Here is a 22,089-nt window from a genome sequence, read left to right as displayed (position 1 = left end):
GTAGAAAAAAATAGAGCAGAGAAATATTCAGCAGGTATACCTGTACTTTCCTTTAGAATTAGCTGAATTTTTAGGAAATAGACCGAACTGTTGACATCCTTGCTCTTCCTCTCTCAAATTATTAAGCTGTTGACTTTTTTCTGGTTAACTTTTCTGAGCCAATTTCACCACTTGTAAAGTGGAATAACAATAGCACCTACTATATCAATGAGGGTTGTAGCAGGAGATAAGATACCCTCGTCTGGAATCTGAAGGTAACTTAATGAAGGGATCATTCAGAGAGGTGTAGGTAGGGTTAAGGGAACGAGGAAGAGATGCTGAAGATTCATTCAGCTAAGGGACTAGCAATAGCAGAAAGCCTTTGCCCTGCCTTCCACTGGCCAAAGTCACCTCATAGCCAGAGGGTTGGGGAACACAGCAGAACAGAGGAGGGAAGAAAAAGGATTGGGGGAGGGCTGTGTTGCAAACAGGAAAAGAACCTAGCTTGCAAAAGTTGTGAAACAGTGACTGTAGTACAGTGTCTGTGACACAATACCAGCTCAATAAAGGGTAGCTTTTGCCTTTTTTTTTTTTTTTTTAAATTAACCTAGGTCTGTTGAGAGAGAGATATATATATTGGTATTACTGGAAACAGAACAAAAGTAGAGGTTAGTTGAAAAGCTTCATGAAGGAAGAGATAACAGGGGAGGTCGGAAGAAAAGGAAATTGTAATTCAGATGAGTGTTTTCACTTAATGCTTATGCAATACTTTTATTAGAGTATGTGATTAAGAGGTAAAAGATCTAGGGGAAAATGTACACTATAAACTTAGTATACATATTTGTTGAAGAAAATTGTAGAGATTCTGGGTGGTGTTGAGCGGGAGCAGAGAGGAATTTTTTTAGCCACTTTAGGAAATGGATTCTGTAAAATCTATGAAAAAATATTGGTTAGGTTCAAATTGATCAGTTCTCTGGTCTTTTGTACATTCCCTTATCACTATACCTTGAAATGTACTGAGATTTTTTTATCCTTCCTTTTTTTTTTTTTGAGATTTTCTTTGTCCTTAAAAACTTAAAAGGAGAAAGGCAGGATTTATCAAATGCTCTATGGAGGGAGCTCCACACTTTATTTGGATGCTTGAGTATTTGCTGATTTTTTTTTTTTTTTAGTAAAAAGGTATGTATGCATGTTAATCTTAAAACTCGGTGAATATTACTACAGTCTTATTTTATTTGAGGGACAGGAGAATGGAGAAAGGAAAAAAATAACCTGTCAGTGAGATGAAGTACTTACCCACTTGATAAATATGAGTTTCTTTCTCTTACAAAGGTACCTCCCTCTGCAGGATATCATGTGTATGGAATGTCTTTCCCGGAAGCTAAAGGAAGCAGTCACCCTATATCTGAGAGTTGTGAGGGTAGTGGATCTTTGTGCGGGGCGATGGTGGGAATACATGCCGAGTGGTAAGTAAATTTAGCCTGTAATGTACAGTGGAGCCCCACTGGAAACTACTAATAACGTTCCCATCAAAAGCTACTTGTTGCTTTGGGATAGGCAATCTAGGCACCTTGTAGGGAGGGAGGCAGGATTTTATCTAAATTTTTTAGGTTGATGAAATGAGTTTTGCCTGAGGCTTTACTGTTTTAGTGGTCTGTTTTCATTTCCTACTCCTTAAGAAACTACATCAGTCTATTACACAAATATATGATTGGAGAATACATATTGAGCCTTTGATTAGCTGAGTATATGTCTGTCACATTTGACAAAGCGTCCTTTCTTCCATGATGCAGGTTTTCATGCACCCTCTGGTTAAACAGTTATTTATCAATTTTTGTAAAGCTGCTCTAGTTGTAGGTCACAGAAATTGCACTTCTGGAACTTTCATTTCTTTGGCACTTTTAAAAGGCCTGTGCTAGGTCTTGGAGATTTCTCAAATAATGCATTGGCCTTGCATGTGAAGAACTCAAAGTTAGTACCCTAACCACAACAAATGGACCTCAGGTAAAGAGACCACCAGAAAAGGAAGTTCATGACTTTAGTTAAGCAGAGCATACCTCAAAGGGAAGAAATAATATTAAGGGCTAATCAGGCTTCTTTTCAGTTAATACCAACCTGTTAATTATGTCACTTTAGTTAATGTTGTTTAGCAATTTTGATTATCTTTTTAAACTACCTTTCATCAACAATATTCAGATCCTGATATTTTGAAAATGTGATGAAGCTGTGGTGCTGGGCAAAGGGGAGGGGTCCTTAATAGAAGTGAAGGGCTGAGGAGATAATTGTCTTCTTCTGTTCTATTGTGTGGAACAGAACAGACTGCCTCTGAAACACTGAGATATTGTACAGTTTGGGGTGCTGCATAAGCTTTCAAGAGGGTCATTAGTCAACTGATAACTGTTATCAGTTGGCCAGAGTTATCACTATATCTTTTTGTGAAGAACACTGCAGAGACTTGAGGCTAGAACATAGCTCGATGGGAAGCAAAGCACATTTGTCTTCAAATACTTTAAAGAAACTATCGTAAGGGAAAAGCATTCATCATATTGCAGAGACAGCAGGGAAGAAAAAATCAGGGCAATGTGAAAAGGACTGTCATTTCTTTTATTAGATTTTCTTTAACAGAGGTTAGGCCAGTAGGACATATGGACATGGGGTTAATGCACTACATAAAGAGATAGGATAGCAGAGCTCCCATGTGGTGCAATCTTACAATTAAAATCTCTGCCCCGTATCAAATTAGAGAAGAATTTGTCTGCACATTGCTGGCTTCTTTTAGACTGTGATAAATATCTGTGAGCCCAAGACTTCCCATCACTGCCACAAATATAAAAGAGAGTCAAAGCAAAGTCTCTATAGCCTAGAATAAAGTCTTACTAACCCTGCTTTGCTAATGCCACCTTGGTCTGGTCTCTGGAGTTTATACCCTGATTCTCTATATAATAATGCTAAATAAGGTTTTTATACAGCACTTTATGGTTTACATATATGATTTCCTTGGACTCTCAGACCATCTCTGTAAAGAAGGTGGAGAGAGGCAATGTGTAATGTACAACAAGAGAGGATGGACATTGGCAAAGGTCACATTCATTTTTTACATTTTTAAATGGGGTGATAAACCTTTTCATTGGGTTGTGAGAGTAGATATGTAAAATGATTAACACATTGAATGGTTTAGTAGAGTTACTGTATAAGACAATAATAAGAACTGTTATTATAATTAAAGAGACCAGGTAATCTCTTGAGGTCCCTTCTTACTCTTCATTTTTTCGTGAATCTGAAGCTAACATAGCCTGTAGCCTGTACAAGTAGAACTAGCCCTGTACAAGTAGAACAACTTTTGAAAACTGTAGTAAGACGTGATGGTTTGGGACTTCTTTTTTTTTTTTTTTGCGTGGTACGCGGGCCTCTCACTGTTGTGGCCTCTCCCATTGCGCGGCACAGGCTCCGGACGCACAGGCTTAGCGGCCATGGCTCACGGACCCAGCCGCTCCACGGCATGTGGGATCTTCCCGGACCAGGGCACGAACCCGTGTCCCCTGCATTGGCAGGCGGACTCTCAACCACTGCGCCACCAGGGAAGCCCTTGGACTTCATTTTTATTCTTGAAAATTAATATTTTTATTTATCATTAGTGAGTAGACAGTTAGCTTTCTGATGGCCTCCATTAAAAACAAAAAGTAAGATAATAAAATATCATCAGTATGAGACTTATCTCCTTACTTACCACACCAGCAACTTGTACTGTGGAAGTAACCTGTATCTTTCTCTTGCCATCTGGTTGTTTCCCACTGTGGAGCACAGCTGGCCTCTCAGATAAATAGTCTGTCAGTTCAGCATCCTTGTAGTTTGGATTGCTTATGCTCTTTTAGTTAACTTGCATCCGTCTTTTTCAAAAGAATGAATTGTCTAAAATGTCCTGGGAATGATAGTTAAACACAGGATAAAGCAATTATTGGGAAATGGGTAACTAAGAGAACCCAGTTTGAGATGGGATTTGGGTTAGAACTGTGAGCTTCCTGAAAATGGGGATCCTATCTTACTTATTTTTTTAGTTGTGACCTCTATAGAGCCTAGAGGTTTTATGGACCAGAGAGTACCTTTGGGGGAGGAGGGTGGTGGCCAGAAAGGTTGTCCGTCCTCACACATCAGTCAAATAGGTCCAAGTCATCTGGGTTAAAAGTGTGTTGTTAGTTGAAGATTTCTGTGCCTTAAAAGCAGGAGCAACAACAAAAAAGAAAATAGTAAATTAAAAGTTTCAGCTGTAAAGTATCAACTCAGAGTAAGTGGTGTTCCTGACACATTTCCTCTGTTACTAAGGGAAATATTTTCTGTTTACCCATTTGTTCAGCTGTAGTATTAGCTTTATGAAAATTTTAAAAGGAAATCTCTTGCTTTGTTGTTGTTTTAACTTTTGATAAAAATTACAAGTGCCTATAAATATTGAACAACAGAAAGATGAACTTGGCTCTAAATACTTGTGAACTTCTTAGGCTTCACAGATTCCAGTTTTCTGACACTATTGAAGAAGATGCCAGATGTTGAACAGCTATATGGCCTTCACCCTAGATACCTTGAGAGGCGAAGGGTACGGGGCCATGAGGCTTTTAGCATTCCCGGAGTTCTGGAAGCTTTGCAGGCATGCCCGAACTTAGTGGTGAGTGCACCTGGTTGAACATTTGACATCAACTAATTGATGAGATATTAAATTAAAAGAATGATAGAACATGTTCAGTCACATGAAAATTTCATCCACAACGAACTTTTAAGTTCCACTGCATACTTAGCATCTTATGATACAGAAATAGAAGCTTTGGATGCTAAATTAAAAGCCTTTCTTATGTTTGCTTTGGCATTATTCTGTAGGGTGTGGAAACTTCTCACTTGGAATTGGTAGAATCTATTTGGACATACATGCCACATGTTCATATTTTGGGGAAGTTTCGTAATCGTAATGGAGCATTTCCAATTCCTCCTGAAAATAAACTGAAAATTCCTGTAGGAGCCAAAATCCAAACTTTACATTTAGTTGGTGAGTACATGTTTCTTGGGTTGCTTGTGACTCCTTGAAATGCCATACAACTGAATATTCACTGAAAGGGAACAATGAGGATTTTAGAAACGGCTTTGCTGATTGATGATGGCAAAAGAAATGCTTGTGAGACTTGTATACAATTTTAGATTTCCCGTTAAAGGACCCCAGGGAGTGGGGGGTTGGCGGCGGACAGGTAGGTGAGGGAACTACTATTTCACAACCAATCTGATCCCGTTTTGATAGGCAGTTTGGGTAGTTTTGAAGGTTGTTGGGGTTTTTTTGTTTGTTTGTTTCTTTTTTGAATGAGCCAGAATCCTGCCCTTGTTCTCAGATATCCACCTTTTGCTCCTAGTTCTACCCTCTAGAGGGGAGTTCTCCAGTACAACCTTCTGTGGTGATAGAAATGTCCTATATTTGTACTATCGCATATGGTACCTACTGTAGCCAGTGAAATAGAGGAACTGAATTTTTAAATTTTATTTTATGTTTGTTTATCAAATAGCCACATGTAGCTAGTGGCTACTTTATTATCCTGCTCAGCTCTAGAACATCACAGAATAAAAAATCTTAGATAACTCTAAGTTTACTTGTATCTTCTCCAAGCAGAAAATTGCCCCTCTTTCTTCAACCCAGAGCTGATGGAAAACTCTGCCACTTCCCTTTTTCCTGAGAAATGGAGAGGGAGTGGTCTTTTTCCAAAGGCACCTTGTTTGCAATGGTCACAGTGTGCATTCTCCATCTAAATATTCTCTGAAATTGTATCCTAATAATTACAACCTAAGTAAATGATAAGAACAGATATTTTCTCAAATTTAATTTGTCATCTTTGGCTTAGATTGCTGAAAGGAATTTTGGGGGACTCCTGTTACTATAGTCTGACTATTAATATTTATTAAATATTTTCCTTAAAATATACATATTGAGTATCTCCTGTACCTTATTGCACGTATTGGGGATGGCCCTGAAGAACTGGGTATTTCTGAAACTGGGTCAGGTGGTGAAGGGAGAGCAGCAGGGATGATAAGGACTAGGTCTTAAATAAGTCTTAGTGTGCAATTATGGGAGAAGAGCAAAGCTCTCTAGCAACCCTTCATTTACAAGATCGAGGAGTGGTTCCAATGAAGGAGTTGGATGTCTAGTTTGAATTCAGACTTTTAGATAATAAAGGGATTCTGTAATATCTAAAGTTTATAATATAAGCTCTGTAAGGTCAGAGACTGTTTTTATATCTTTATATTTTCCATGATGCCTGTCACAGTTCATTGCAAATATAATAAGCACTTGGTAAATTTTGTTGAAATGCATTTAATTCATTTGATTAATTCAACAGTTTAACGTTTAACACTGTTACAGTGATACAAATGTGTATAGTAAATTAATGAAAATGCTGGGGAAGACAGGTAATTGTGTCCTTTGTTTATAGAATGGATTTGGGGTAAAGTGTGGATTGGGCATAGAATATAACTGTCTTGTCTGGATCTGTCTCACCCTTGCTACCCTTGGGTTTCCTAGTCAGAGCTACCACCATCATGGTAGATGCTAAATGTACCTTTGTGAGTTTTGCATCTTGAGTCCCAATCTGTACCTCACTTCTTCTGCTTTTCTTCCTTTGGACTAATCCCCAATTAGTACAGTGTTTATGCATAGTTCAGTGCTAAAGCCAACTATGTTTTTTTTGCATGGACCAGGTTAAGGGGTAATCCTTACAGTAGGAGCATTCTGCAGAATTTAGCTTTCAAAGAACCAACAATTTAAGTACTCCCAATTTTGCTTTCTCTAGTTGCTATTGCTAGCAGGGCTTCTACTGACTCAAGGTTAAAAGTTATATTAAACTGGTTTTGCCAGCTACTGCTTTTTAAATGCCATCACCCTGGATCCTTGTATTTCTGTCCGAGAATTGTGTCACTTCTTGGCTGTTCCCTAGTCTACAGTGTTTAGACTCTTGGACAGGTTCCTCAAACTGCTTCGTACCATAGGAGTTTTCAAGTGACCCATGCTCTGTCTCCTTCCATATCTCCTGACTTATCCTCCCACTCTACATCCCCTTTCTTCCAGAAATGGTCCTCTGCAGGTATGATTCCTAGTAACTCTGGAAGAGTTAGAGTTGCAAAAAAAACTTGTGTGTATAAAATGTAGAAGTACTTTTTAAATCCCATCTTCCCATATGCCTTTTCTAAAGAAATAATAGTCTGTTTATTGTTTTCTTAAATTGTTCTTTACAAGCCTGTTTTAAATAAGCTTATCTTCCTACGTGTTAATTAGGTAATTTGTTCTGATGAAAATATACAGGAAGGATATATTGTTAACTTGAAAAATAGACTATTGAACTTATACACAGAATACAGAGTCTTTTAGTGGTTTTCTTGTTTTTTATTTTTTTGTATATGTGCTTTAGGGGTGAATGTTCCTGAAATTCCTTGTATCCCAATGCTAAGGCACCTTTATATGAAGTGGGTAAGACTCACTAAACCACAGCCATTCAAAGATTTTCTTTGCATCAGCTTACGAACTTTTGTCATGAGGAACTGTGCAGGTAAGGGTACATAGTTGTGGTGGAATTATACACATACTATTCTAAAAATGTCCTAAAGCAAACTCCATAGCTACATTTGTAAGTGAAATTATATTATGCTATTACTGTTTATGTTTGTAACTTACCTTATGAAGGTAAATGTACTTTTTGTTTTAAAGACAGTAGACATATGATTTGTCTTTGACCCTTAGCAGAAAAAATAAGGTGTTAAAATGTCTCTACATATTTCTTATAGGCACTTTTTATAGGATTGTTTTAATAAATTTTTTTTTACTTTCTTTGTCTCTGGCCTCCTGATCATTCTGCATGTAAATAGTTGTCTGACCTAATCTACCTTAAAGCATAAAACACTGCTTTTATGATACTACTTTTCTGTTCTGAAACCTTCAGTACTTCTGTTGCCCTAGTGTGTCAAGTGGGAACTGTTTTGCTTTGCTTCAGAGTTCATAATACCCAGGGCCCCTCTTCATATCCTTATTTCAGACTCCTTTCCAAGGTACTCCTTTTATTGTCAGGCCTGCCTACTCACTGTTCCCAAACAGCCATACCAGCTCTCGCCTGAGTGTTTTTCTGTATTATTGTTTCCTTGTCCTGAGGTTTACACTTCCTTCTTCCTCTTCACTTGTATACATTTTTGAAGTTTTGTTCTTCAAACTTTCTTCTCTTTTTTCTTTTGTATGTAGTATATCAGATCTTATTTTTGTACCTGATATGTTCTGCCTTTTTATCTTTTTTATAATTATTCATGTTAGTTTTATGTTTGCGTCAGTTGCAAGCTCTTTGATGGATAGGATCCTATCTTTTGTCATCTTCCATAACACCTAATATAACACTGGTCACATAGAGAGATGTTTAAGTCATTGAGCTGTTTGTTAGAGTGAAGGATCAAATTTTCAACTTGTCTTTTCCCCTTATTCTGAGCTCAAAACTATTGAAACTTCAGGGAATTTACAAAAAATACTAAATCTCCAACGTTACTGAAAAATCCTTATGCTGAATAAGTATGTGGTTTACAGAACTAATACTTTTTCCAATGAGAAGTATAAATTGCAGAGAGCCAGCCACTTGGCTGTCATTTTCAGACATAGAATTTATAAGTTATTCATTTCAGTTGCTGATTTGAAAAATCATCTTTACAGTTTACATTGTTCCATTGAAATTGTCTTTCTCCAGGACCCACAAACTCCTTGAAATATGTCCCTTTAGTAACAGGCTTAGCCTCTGCCCGCAACTTGGAACATTTGGAAATGGTTCGAGTTCCTTTCCTTGGAGGTCTTATCCAACATGTAGTTGAAGACAGTTGGAGATCAGGTATTCATTTTCCTTTAGTTACTAAATATTTAAAAAATCAGTTTAAAATTTATTAAGCTTTTATTTAGCTTCTCTTCTGAGTCTTTATGAAAGAAAATGCTTGTTAGTAATTGTACTTTCTATCTGATGTATGTAGTGAAGAATAAGTAACCATGAGTGTGGCCAGTATTCATTTCCTTTTTATGCAGTGTTAAACCTTCTCAAAATAGTAGAGTGATAAGGCATGTTTTCTGGCTTGTTAATACTTATTGCTTAGTTAATAACTCATGTTATATTTGGAATCTTTCTGAGAGATGTTAACGGAGATATCCTAGTGCCTTTTGCTGGGAAGAGATATTTTTTGACTTAGACAACTTAGTTCTACAAAAGAACTTAGACATTAGTAATATTAATCTAACATTTGCTTAATACTTATAGTATATAAAATGTTTTCACGTTTATCGGTTGGATATTAGATCCATCCATCAGATGTTGGCTTTTTTTTTTTTTTTTTTTTTCTCTTTTTGCGGTATGCGGGCCTCTCACTGTTGTGGCCTCTCCCGTTGCGGAGCACAGGCTCCGGACGCGCAGGCCCAGCGGCCATGGCTCACGGGCCCAGCCGCTCCGCGGCATATGGGATCCTCCCAGACCGGGGCACGAACCCGTATCCCCTGCATCGGCAGGCGGACTCTCAACCACTGCGCCACCAGGGAGGCCCCAGATGTTGGCTTTTAAAAGAAAAAAAGATTTTACTTTCTAGCTCCCATAATTATATTTTAAATGATCATACGTAGCATAACGTGCTCCACGTTAATTATCTCCTCACTGCAACAAAAAGACCAAGAAGTTTAGCTATATAGATAATTAATAGTTGGGATCAGAAAATGTAACTGTGAATATCCAAAATATAAATGAAAAATTATCTAGTACCATTGGTAACAAATAGACATTATCATTAATACTGTTAAAATATGAGTAAGTACATTTTTAGCATTTTGTCAGTTAATCAAGTCTGGTACAAGTGCACTTCATTACATTGTGTGAAGGGGATGGAGACTTCCTCAAGATCAACAGCAGAATTTTTATTCCATGGCTCTAGCTAACAGGATAAAGTCAGAAAGGAAAAGAATGCTTGGTGTCAGTTTATTTACCTCTTGTAAAAATAAAAAGTAAAAAATAAATTTAAAAAATGAAAGGAAAAGAAGACCACAGTGCAGTCATTCATTAGAAGACCTGGAGAGAGGTACCAAAAGCTAAGAGTTTGCATAAAGGGCCTAAAAGAGCAGCAGAGACTTTTCTTCCGTAATAAGTGTTTAAGAATGACTCTACCTTATATTTTACTTAAGGAGCCAGCATACCTCACACAGTAGTTAATTCCAGATGATTCGTAGATCCAAATGTAAAAAATACAGTTTTTAAAAGAAAACTCAGGAGAACGTCTTCTTGACCTTTGGTAGTCAAAGATTTCTTAAATAGTATACCAAAGAACACTTACCATAAAGAAAAAAATAAGGGCTTCCCTGGTGGCACAGTGGTTGAGAGTCCGCCTGCCGATGCAGGGGACACGGGTTCGTGCTCCGGTCCGGGAGGATCCCACATGCTGCGGAGCGGCTGGGCCCGTGAGCCATGGCCGCTGAGCCTGTGCGTCCGGAGCCTGTGCTCCGCAATGGGAGAGGCCACAACAGTGAGAGGCCCGCGTACCACCAAAAAAAAAAAAAAAAAAGAAAGAAAGAAAAAAACTGGTAAAATGTGCTAACGATTTTTTTGTTCATCAAAAGGCATGAGTAAGAGAGTAAAAAGCCAAGCTATAGAGTGAGAGAAGCTATTTGCAATACAGCTAACAGACAAAGGACTTGTATCCAGAAAGAACGAAAATTAGTAAGAAAAAGTCAGAAAACACCATAGGAGAAATGGGAAAACATTTTGAATAGAAAAGATTTTACAAAAGAGGATATCTAAATGGCCAGTAAACATGAAAGCATGATAAATTTCACTGATCATTCGGGAAATGCAAATTAAAACCGCAATGTGATATACAAGCACTAAACTGATTACACCTAAACGATTTGTCATCCAAAGTATGTAGAAATGCTCTACTGACAGTGCTGTGGTCGAATGGAACACTTAAATTGTGTTTGTTCCTTTTCTCCTCTAACTAGGTGGTTTTAGAAATTTGCACACTATTGTTTTGGGAGCTTGCAAAAATGCACTTGAAGTAGATCTTGGTTACCTCATCATCACTGCTGCCCGTAGGTATGTTTCCTCTTCACATTGTGTCTTTTGTCTTAGAATTATGTTTTTTCCTGTTTTATAAAAATTGGTGGGAATATGTGTTTGAAGTTTGAGCATGCCTTTTTCAGATTTAAAATACAAAGGAGTTGTTTAAATAGCAGTAGGTTATCACTTAGTGGGAGTCTACTGTTAGAACGGATGACCAACTGAGCTGCACTCCAGACCTAGCAAGCTTTCAATGGGCGTGGTCTCATCAGAGAAAAACAGTCAATTATCTGGAAGTGCCTGAGACTCCAACAGAAGTCAGCATTGATGCTTTGGTGTCAGCAGCCTGCTCAGGAGCCATTGTTTTAACCTCCAGATGGTTTTCCCAGTTGTTTTAGTTAGTTGGTGATAATATTTGCTATTCAGAAATCAGTGTTACAAGTCAGCTTTTACAGAGTCCTGACCTTTAACATCTTTATATTTTTAACCTATTTTCACATCACTTTATGCCATGTTTACTATTTCCTACGTATCAAAAGTCTACCTCTGCTTTTACTTTTATAATACTTAAATTGAATTAACCATTTTTCAATTTATTAAAAAACAAAACTCTTACTTTCCATCAGTAGAATATTAAGAATATAAATAAAACAAAACTGTAAGTTTAAGTGAGTAAATATTGTTACCTACTATAGAACTATACTCTTTGTTTAAATGGGACTTAATACTAGCCTAAAAAAAATATTAAAGAAATGCCAGATGCAGATTCTTGCCTTGACTTAATCAGGTTTAAGAAAGTACCAGAAAGGATATAAGATTATTACAGTGTAATTCATTATTATTTACTGTAACTTCAGTGTACACGTAAGACGTGCCCGCACTTTATAAAATACTCTTTTAAAGGAAACATCTGATATTTTTTAGTGGAGGGGGGAAAGTTGTTTGCCTTTGATACTTCAGTAAGATAAACTTCTTTCAGAGCCTTACATTAGGAAGTACCTTTGATTCTGATGGCTTTCATTTTACTTTTATATGTATCTCTTTGTTCATAGGTTACATGAAGTTCGGATCCAGCCTTCCCTAACCAAAGATGGCGTCTTTTCTGCCCTGAAGATGGCAGAGTTGGAGTTCCCCCAGTTTGAAACCCTTCATCTGGGATATGTAGATGAGTTTTTGCTGCAGAGTAAGAATTATCTCATTTAATCCCTAATATTGTTGTCAGGAACTTACTTGACAAAGTGAACTCTGAATTGGGATGTGCCATTATTTTCTTGAATATAAAACAGCTTAAAATCTTAGGTGCTCTCACTTCTTGAAAAATTTAAACTTGAAGTGTCAGTGATTTTCTTCTTTCTATATTGCCTCTGATTTTAGCATATTATAGAAAGTGTAGTGATTGTCTACCCAAAAGAAGATCCTCATTTACATTTGATATTGTCTCCCCTTTGCTCCCCAAGTTGCTTTCCTATTCTGCTTCATTTTTTTCACAGAAAGTCATCCTTGGTTCCATTTGTTAAATTTGATCTGCCACACTTCTTGAAGCTTTTGATGGTCCTCTCTGATGAGGTCCCATTCCCTGCCCATGCTCTTCATTTCTGTAATAAGCCCACTGGGGGTTCTGGATTTTCCAGATAGTGTAAGCACATAATGGTCAGTATTCGTTTAATGATGATTGCTGTTGGAAGGCTTGTTCACAGCATTTTCTGGAATGTATTTACAATTGGGAACTCATTCCTTTAGGTTTGAATGCATGTCAATTCATTATTCAAACTTTTATTCCACATGACATTAGTCAGACATGCAGAAACATTTACACCTTCAGCATTGTTTTTATTTTTGCAAGAATTAGTTTCTTACCCACGTAATTTGTAACAAGTCTTCTTAAACTCTCACTGTCATACCAGATGACATTTTTTCTTTGGATCTAATTTGCATTGTAGAAGAACATAAGAAGGCTTAAGTCTTCTTAGTCCAGATCAAACAATATGACTTGTTTGTCCCTTTTCATTTCTGATATATGTCACAATAATAGTTGGGGTTTTTTGTTTTGTTTTTACTTTGTTGCAGTTCTCATCAATACAGGTGAAGCATTAAAAAAAAATCAAAGCATTATTTTCTAGCCTTTTTAACACAGGAATCATTTTTAATCTATATAGCTTTGAAAAGATCAGCTTTTTACCAACGTAGCTTTAAAATGCTAAACTAGCATAGTAATTTCAAACAAAATTAATGTATTTGATATCAGGCTTTTCTGGTTTTCAGTGAAGTTGCTAACATTCTGTTTCTATAGTATCTGTGTAGTAACTTAAGATTATTAGTTTGGTAATTGGTGTTTTTTCCTACAGTCTTGTTTTTTGTTTTTCCCGAAAGCTAAAAACTTGACAAATTTTGTATTTTCATGATTGCCACATTTAGGTCCACTGAAAGAATGTCTTTGAGAATTATCTTTAGAACCAGCTATTTCCCTATAGTGTTCCTTTCCCCTCAACACACATTTTCAATAGAAAAACACTTTACCTTTTTGGGGGACTGCGTTGAGTCTTTGTTGCTGCACACGGGCTTTTTCTAGTTGTGGTGAGTGGGGGCTACTCTTCATTGCAGTGCGCGGGCTTCTCACTGCAGTGGCTTCTCTTGTTGCAGAGCATGGGCTCTAGGCACGCGGGCTTCAGTAGTTGCAGCTCAGTAGTTGTGGCGCACGGGCTTGGTCGCTCCACGGCACTTGGGATCTTCCCGGACCAGGACTCGAACCCATGTCCCCTGCATTGGCAGGTGGATTCTTAACCACTCTGCCACCAGGGAAATCCCAACACTTTACCTTTTGACTACCATTATCTCATTTTTCAACATAACTTGTTTCATAGTCTCCTTAATATTTAATAGTCTCTTAGTGTTGATATTTTTTATAAGCCATTCTTCATATTTGTTGCAGTTCATCCGTTTCTCCTATATACGTACTCTCCTCTATTACTCCAAAGACGGTCTGGGATTCTCTGTATGAAAATAGGTGCTAGGTGTGTCTAACAGACTATGTAGAGAGGAATGAGAGGTCACTGCTTATACTCTTTCACTTAATCTCTTGCTTCTCAGCCATTTAGATTTTGAAGCATCTCTCCAGGAGGTTAGGGTGGCTTCTGGTAAAACTTGCACCAATTCTGTTACAAAGGTTCTGGCAAAATATAAATAGAAACATCGCCTTTGTCCCCATACACTTATCGTAAAAGTGACAGTGCCAGATTGGGGAAATGGGTGTGCTGAAAAGTAGATGCTGTGTACTGGGAATATAAGAAAAGTGATCCAAGGATGAATACTTAGGGGTTCTTTTACACAGATTCATAATTTCAGAGATTCATGTGAAGGTGATGGGGTGTAAAACTCATTCAGATCCAGAAGCAGTATAGAGTAGTCTTTAGTGCTGGGGCTTTGGAAAGAGGGAGTGAGATGGAAGTTCATTAATCATGGGACCTGGGGCAAGTTATTTCTTGGGTCCAACCCACCCAATAAAAAAAGTGGGAAACGGTCTTATCTCCATTTAACAAATGAGAAAACATGGTCTTTTATTCTTACAGTCCCTTACACTTAGAAAGCATTCAGTGAATGGTAGCTTTTACTTTTAGCTGACCTCTGGGCTGAATCAGAAAGAAACAATCTGAGTCCTAGGTGATGTCATCAGGGTTTTGAGGGAGTGTGATGATCAGGAGACCCTAAGAGCAGGAACAGGTCTCAAAGGAATGAATGTAAGACATAGATTTATCATGCTAGGCTGTAGCAATTATTCTGACAACACCTTACCTGGGATCAGTTCAAAATCTACCTGATCATAGGGGAGAAGGCAAATCTTAAGTCCAAAGGGCAAGAAAGAAGTTTTTACCAGGAGACTAAAGAAAATTGCTCAGAAAAATTATGAAGAATTGGTTAAGGTGAAATCTCCAAGAAATGCCAGTAAATACAAAAAACAGGGACTCTAAGAGAGAGACCATGAACTATATGGAAAGTGAAACTGGAAGAGTTGGGAGTAGACTGGTTGTTTTAAACATGTCCAGGCTAAAGGTATGAATCCCTGCCCTGAAGGGCAGGGCAGCTTGTCCAGAGCAAGTGTTTTCTTTGTATTTTATGTCAGTTGATTGCAAGGACCATGAGAGACATTTATTGGGTTCCTATATCATAATATCCCAGCATTACGCTGGACATTGAAAATGTAACTATAAACTAACTAGGCAGAATCCCATTTTCCTTCAAATTGCTCATAGTCAAGTGGACCATCCTGTAGAGCAAAGGTCAGGCAGGTGGCAGGAATAATGATAGGAAGCAAGGGATAAGGTGTGATTTCCAGTAGCATAATCTAGAATGGAGGATCCTTTTACTAAACCCACTCCCTAGTCTGTGACAAGACAGTGGGCACTAAAGCCCAAGGGCAGAGAGAGTGGGTGTATGTGTGAGTTAAAAGTCCACTTTCTGAGGTTAGGTACGTATTTACTAACCTATACATGGTTCTAAAAATGAATCTGAATTTCAAAGTGTACTCTTCTCTACACATGGCCACACCCGACTCCAAAAACATTATCCTTACAGAGTGAAAGAGTTACATTTTTAAGATTTTATTTTTCTTTTTAAAAGCTTAAACTAAAACTTCACCATAAGTGTAAACCAATACAATTTATCCCTCAGTTTTGCTTTAAGACTTTGCCTTCTTTTTTCCTTTTCTAAACAATTGAAAATAATCTTTTCCTACTAGCTTTCCCTTAACTTTTAACATAAATTTTTATTTTGCAAAATAAAGGCTACCATTCGTACAGAATACCTAACCTAAAATTGTACCTGAACCTGAACCTGATGATGGAGAGATGATGCCGGATGATCATAGAGACTAATCATACTGGATGTTAAAATAAAGAATTGGCAACACTCCATGACACTTTAAGAACCTTTTTTTTGTTTTTTAAATCAATTTCTCTTTCTAGGCAGAATGGCTAATGCAGATCTGGTGAAGTATGGTTTGGCTGATGTGGTAGAAAATCCTGGTATCATCACTGATATAGGGATGAAGGCAGTCAATGAAGTTTTTTCCTGTATCAAATATCTGGCAATTTATAATTGCCCCCATCTACATAACCCATACAATTGGATCTCAGGTACTGTATGCTTAAGTGCGGCTCTATTTTATTAATGTCAAAATAATATGTATCTTTGGTTTCTGTGTGTGTCATGAATTAACATTCCTGATATAAAATGTAGATATTTTATATGGATCATTCATAGAAGTTCTGGGAACCTTTGATAACTGAGTTGGAAATATTTTCAGTGCCTCTTTGAACTCCTGAAATTCTCTGCCTAGAAATTTGCACTGTCCAAGTTATAGGTTCAATTGTACTGATCCTTATGTGTTTTTCTTTGGGCCAGGCATGTAAAGTTTAGGTTAGGAATTGTTGCCTGGGATGTTATGGTTGTTTTCTCTGTATTACCTTCAAATGGCATATCATCTGAACCAACAAAGTGGGCATGTATTTTAAAAACTTGAGTTAGGTGACATATTAAACATTAACTTGTGAAATTTTCTATTGCCTTAAAATCCTAGGCTATTTCAAATCTCCCCTCCATACAGTATCCCTTGTGTATAGAAGTGTGACTTTTGCACTTGGTATTTTTCCTTATGAGGGGAGTTTATTTCCCTCCCTGAGAGAGTAATGCTATTTATTTCTTTTCAAGCCCTTCTTAAAAACCTAAATTCACAAGCCTTTAAATAAATTCAGAGCTAGAGAATTTTCGTTTTGACATCCTCTTAGCAAACCAGGCCCCCTTACTGACACCTGCAGACCAGTCTCCTCTGCCGTCTGAGGCACCGCACAGGGATACTGTAGCTCCTTACAAAACCCATCTCCAGAGGCCTGGGCTCCCAGGCCTCTGCTGAGATCATTTGTTAGAATGGCCATGTCTCACCCATGAGAAGAGAAGTTCTACCCCTTGCCCAGCAGCACCAAGAAGTTATTGGGAAATAAATTTTAGGCTGTATGCAGCGTAGATCGCTTTTAAAAAATAACATTTATTGGGTTTTTGGTTTGTTTGTTTTCTTAAATACAGAAGAGTATAAAGAAGAAAATAAAAAATCGCCTATAATCCCATCACTCAGAACTCCTGTTAACACTTAAAAACTAAAAGTAATACATGCACTTGATAAACAGTATCAAACAATACAGAAAGGTACAAAATGAAAAGTCTCCTCTTCTCAAAGGTAACCACCATCAACGGTTTCTTGTATATTCTCCTGGACAGGTTATTTTGTGCATATTGCAGCCTATACATATATAGCATTTAAAAATGATTTACATATACGAAAGGACCTTACTGTGTATACATTTTCCTTTAGCTTGTGTTTTGCACTAAGAATATTTTGGAGAGCTTTCCATATTAGTAAGCATATTCAGTTCTTCTTCATTCTTTTAATAGCTGCATACTGTTTTATGAAAGAAATATGCCAACATTTCTTTTAACTAGTATCCTATCGTTAAATAGGCATGTAAGTTTTTAAGTGAATCACATTTAAATATAGGCTGACTTAGTTTCAAGTTAACGATTTCCAAGCCATCTAGTTCTCACAATGAAATTAGGTAAGGAGACATCATAGTTTAGAGTTATCAAGTGTTAGAGATCATGAAATAAAAGAAAATTTACTCAAGGAAAAAGGATTTGAAAGTCTTTGTGACCTATAGCAAAATTCATGAGTAATGGAGAAAGTGTTAGTTACATTCTCTCTGGCCATATAATTTCTTCAATAGACCACTCAAGATGGACTCGATTGGTTGATATCAACTTAGTGCGTTGCCATGCTTTGAAGCTGGACTCCTTTGGCCAGTTTATTGAATTGTTGCCCAGCCTGGAGTTTATTTCACTGGACCAGATGTTTCGTGAACCACCCAAAGTAAGTCACATTTGAGAGCATTTTTGTTTATTTTGATACTGAAGGAAGAAAATAAAACAACCTAAGTAATTTTTTTCCTAATAATATGCCTTTACAATGTTATCATTTGACTTTTTACTGCCAGCCTCAGTGAAGGAAGGCATAAAGGTTATAATAATGTATAGCCACTTGTTCTTGTAAATGACTATTAAGGGATTTCCAGAGAAAGGAAAGGAAAAAGAAAGTGGAAAGCTGTCTCCATCAGGTTTATAAAGTGAAGGTAAGAGAAAAGGTGGAAATTTAAGCTAAAGCAAAAGTTATTACTCAAGAGTAATTAGTTGGAAGATTAAATCTCTAATTAGCAACCCAAAATATAAGTAAGGATTAGGAATTTTGTTTTGGAAATGTTTTACTTTGCTGCTACCTTTTCTGTTCAGTTGCATATCTGGGGAAATCTGAGGTTGCCCAGTTGTACAAAATGTTATTTTAAAACTGCTTAACAAATAAAGCTTTATACTTGCATCGTAATAAGAACTTAATGTTTCAACAAATTATGTTCTCTCTTGTCAGTTCTTAACGGTTATATTCCCACTGTTGAAGCAGTGTGATATAGTGGGGAAAGCTCAGGGTTTGAGGACAGATTATTGGGTTTCAAGTCCCAGCTGTACCACTTACTGGTTGTGCACTGTTGGGCAGATCCCTTCCCATTGTGCATGTCATCACCTGTAAATCAAGAGTGATAACGCTTTATCTTGCTTGAAGCGTTCTGGGCCTTAAACGAGGTCCTTTATGAATATGTGAAAGTATTTCATAAAGTGCCATATAAATATTCTATGTAAAGATGAAATGAAGGAATATTAAAAAATGCAGAGTTCTACACTAACCCAAATTAATAAGCACGTGGTTTCTTCTTGCTTTAGGGCTGTGCTCGGGTTGGTCTGAGTGCAGGCACAGGAATTGGGGTTTCCTCGGCCCTTGTTAGCAATCAGAACTCCAACAATGACAATGATAATAATGCCCAGAATAATGCCAACATCCACGACAACAATCACCATCACCCAGATGACTCAGAGGAGGAGAATGACTTCCGGCAAGACCTGCAGCCAGGAGAGCAGCAGTTTGCAGCCGACGGTAACCCAGATCTTTTGTGAGCTCCAGATAGAAATGATTTTTACTTTGGGTCATATTTCTCTTACTCTCTTCTCTTTCCTTCACCGCCTACTTCAGTTTGTCACTTTACACATTGGGGGACCTTGCTAACAAAGCAAATGAGGGGGTGGATGGAGTTTGCCTATCTGCTTGCTTATTTTAAAGTTATCTTTGTGATGCCTCTTGTCCATAGAATCTATTGGGGTATTTACAGAAAGGGAAGGACTTAGATGCCATGAGAATTAAGGTACAGTAAGCCTTAGAGGCCTGGCTTAATGGAGATTTAACTGTCAGGATTTGGGTGAAGGAGCGTCTTTCAATATCTTGCTGACCAGTAGATAGCTACATTGGACTTGAACGTGGAGATCATTTTTGGGTGTTCCAAGAACTGGAAAAATGAATAGTAGTCATGTGCTAGACATTGTGTTGGAAACCTTTCATATACCTTTCATCATTAAGTCTTCAAAACCACCCAGAAAATTAAGTACACGAGCTAATAAGGACCTACGGGCTTTCACTTATGTAACTATCCATTCCAATTCTTTGATACCGACTGAGCTCCTGCTGTGTGCCAGCACATGTGTTATTAGGCTTCATCTGCCCCTGTGTTAATGAGTGAGAATGGAGTGAAATCGTTTCCTTAACAAATTTTCCAGGTTCCCAGTTGACCCTTAAGAACTGAAAAAGGAATCTCTTCTAGCCACTATTTGGTTGTTGCCCTTTCACTCATTCTGTTAGGCAGAGTAATTAATGAGAAATGGGGTGCCCTGGTGTTATTAACTCCTTTCATAATGAAAGTATTCTGTGTATAGAGCGTAATTTCCTTTAGGACCACCCTGAGTATGCATGTCCTGACCTAAGAATTGTCTTCACTTCCTTACCTCACATGTTCTCTATAGAACTGTCCAGTTTGGCTCTTGGCAAAGTCACCAGTGACTCTCTTATAAAGGCTAGTGGTCATTTCTCCACTTGCATCTTCTTTGACATCTCATCCCAGCTGCATTTGTCATTGTTGTCCACTTCTGTCTTCCTGAGATATTTGCTCCTCTTGGCCTTTCTGAAACCATTTTCCTGGTTTTCCTCCTATCTCATTGGACATGCCTCCTCAGTTTCCTTTGCTTGCACCACCTCCTCTATTCCGCTCTTGTCCTTGCTCTCCCTTTTTCTCTACACATTTTCTCTAGATGACCTCATTCAGTCTCATGGCTTCAGTACCGACTATATGCTAATGAATTCTAAACCTGTATTTTCGGCTTTGATATTTCTATTTTTAAAAGTAATTGCAGTTATATCCAACTTCATCCTTTTAATTTCCACAAGAGTACTCTTAGGCATTTCAAACTTATGGCTAAATCTCTCCTCCTAAAATACAAAAACAAAAGTGCAGAGCCAGCAGGTGCTAGGGGTGAAGGAGGGGGTAGTGAGGTCAGGTATTGTTTCTTTGCCGTGTTCTTGAGTGCCATCATAAGGATCTGGACTTCAGAGAACACCAACATTCATAGAAAACTGTTAACAGCAGCTGCAGTGCAGAACTCCTCAAATCCTACAAACCCAGTTGTGGTTGCAGTTGATGTACTGGACAGATTATAGACTCCACTAGAAAGTTACATGGCCATTGGCTTCTCAGTGTAGAATGGAGGATGCCTTCCATTGTGAAGTCATATATTGATGCAGCAGGAGCTAAAACTTACGTGAGGACACGGTATTGGATTTAAGAGAGAACAATGGAAACTTAACTCTACTAACATTTGAAACTAAGGTTCAGTAGATGAGAGACATGACTACAAACCAAATACTTGAGGTACAGTATTTGTCAAATATGTTATCTTCAAATGCTGAGAAGCAAAGGAATTAGTGACATAAATGCCAAGATTGAGGAATTCAACAGCTTCAACAAGAGGAAGCCTAAGAATGCCAAAGATGGTGGCAGAATTTTAGAGAAATGAAGATTGGCATAAAACATTAGGTTCCATGGGTCTTTCCAACTTGGCAATATGTTTTTGTGCATTTATTATTACATACATGTCAGGTTGATCCTTTTAAATAAAAAATAAGGACAAGGGGAATTCCCTGGCAGTCCAGTGGTTAGGACTTGGTGCATTCATTGCTGTGGCCTGGATTGACCACGGGACCCGTAAGCCACATGGCACGGCCCAAAAAAAAAAGGGACCTGGAGAAAGGCCATGTGACTGTTGATCAAAACCAGGAGTGGTGAAAAGAATTCAAATAAAAGAAAGAAAGAACTAACAGAAAAAAAAGAGTGGTACAGGGATTAAAAATAAAAGGGATCATTGGGAAATAACGTTAGTTGAAATGACTAACATTGATGCTTCCACTCTTTAAGTACAAGCATAACAATATTTTAAATATTACTTTAGTTTGAAATTGGTACTCACATGTTGACTTTCCTTAATGTAGAATTTTAAAACTTTCCATGCATGAGCTTTTGGACCAACGCTGGCATGAAGCGGATTCACTAACTCTTTTACTCTGTTGTATTTAACTTAATCAGCTTGCATGAAGTAATTGCCTATCAAAGAAGGGCACTGTATAATTTTAAAAGCCATTTAATTTGTATAAGTTGTGTCTTTGCTTTATAAACCACTGAAATAAAATACGGTGTTTTATAGTGAACATTATCATTAAGGTAATAGATGACTCCAACAAAAATATGCTTTTATTGTTTTACAGAGAACTGTATTAATTTACCAAAATTCTATAATTTGGTTAAGGATATTATCTTTCTTAGATTTGCACTTCCAAAAGTGTTAAGATTTAGAATGCTTTATTGTGAGCTAGTTATACGTTAACTGAAAATACAAGTCTATTACCTTCATTTTGCAGCACTGTAAAACAGGAAGAGGTGTTCATATATTCTGACAATTCACATTGCCTAACATAACGTTACCATGCGTCAAAATCATGCTTCTGTAATTGCTAAAGCATTTTGCCACATTATTTTAATATAATTACTTTTGAAGTAATTATAACGAC

At 37.5% G+C, this 22,089-nt stretch overlaps 1 protein-coding gene across 7 annotated transcripts in view; it reads left to right on the top strand.

The window, feature by feature from the left end:
* Positions 1-22,089, top strand: part of FBXO38 (F-box protein 38) — a 53,479-nt gene that overhangs the window by 9,742 nt on the left and 21,648 nt on the right. For all 7 annotated transcript variants that reach the window (XM_082621167.1, XM_082621166.1, XM_082621163.1 and 4 more), the window contains exons 3-12: positions 1,312-1,445; positions 4,473-4,636; positions 4,846-5,011; positions 7,410-7,547; positions 8,721-8,858; positions 10,997-11,090; positions 12,107-12,237; positions 16,013-16,183; positions 17,825-17,967; positions 18,867-19,077. In XM_082621167.1, coding sequence (XP_082477293.1) covers positions 1,312-1,445; positions 4,473-4,636; positions 4,846-5,011; positions 7,410-7,547; positions 8,721-8,858; positions 10,997-11,090; positions 12,107-12,237; positions 16,013-16,183; positions 17,825-17,967; positions 18,867-19,077 — 1,490 coding nt within the window. The remainder of the gene's footprint in view (positions 1-1,311; positions 1,446-4,472; positions 4,637-4,845; positions 5,012-7,409; positions 7,548-8,720; positions 8,859-10,996; positions 11,091-12,106; positions 12,238-16,012; positions 16,184-17,824; positions 17,968-18,866; positions 19,078-22,089) is intronic.

Source organism: Mesoplodon mirus (genome assembly GCF_964341445.2).
Source record: "Mesoplodon mirus genome assembly, chromosome: 5".
Classification (NCBI taxonomy): Eukaryota; Metazoa; Chordata; class Mammalia; order Artiodactyla; family Ziphiidae; genus Mesoplodon; species Mesoplodon mirus.
This window is presented reverse-complemented; position numbering and strand designations above follow the sequence as displayed.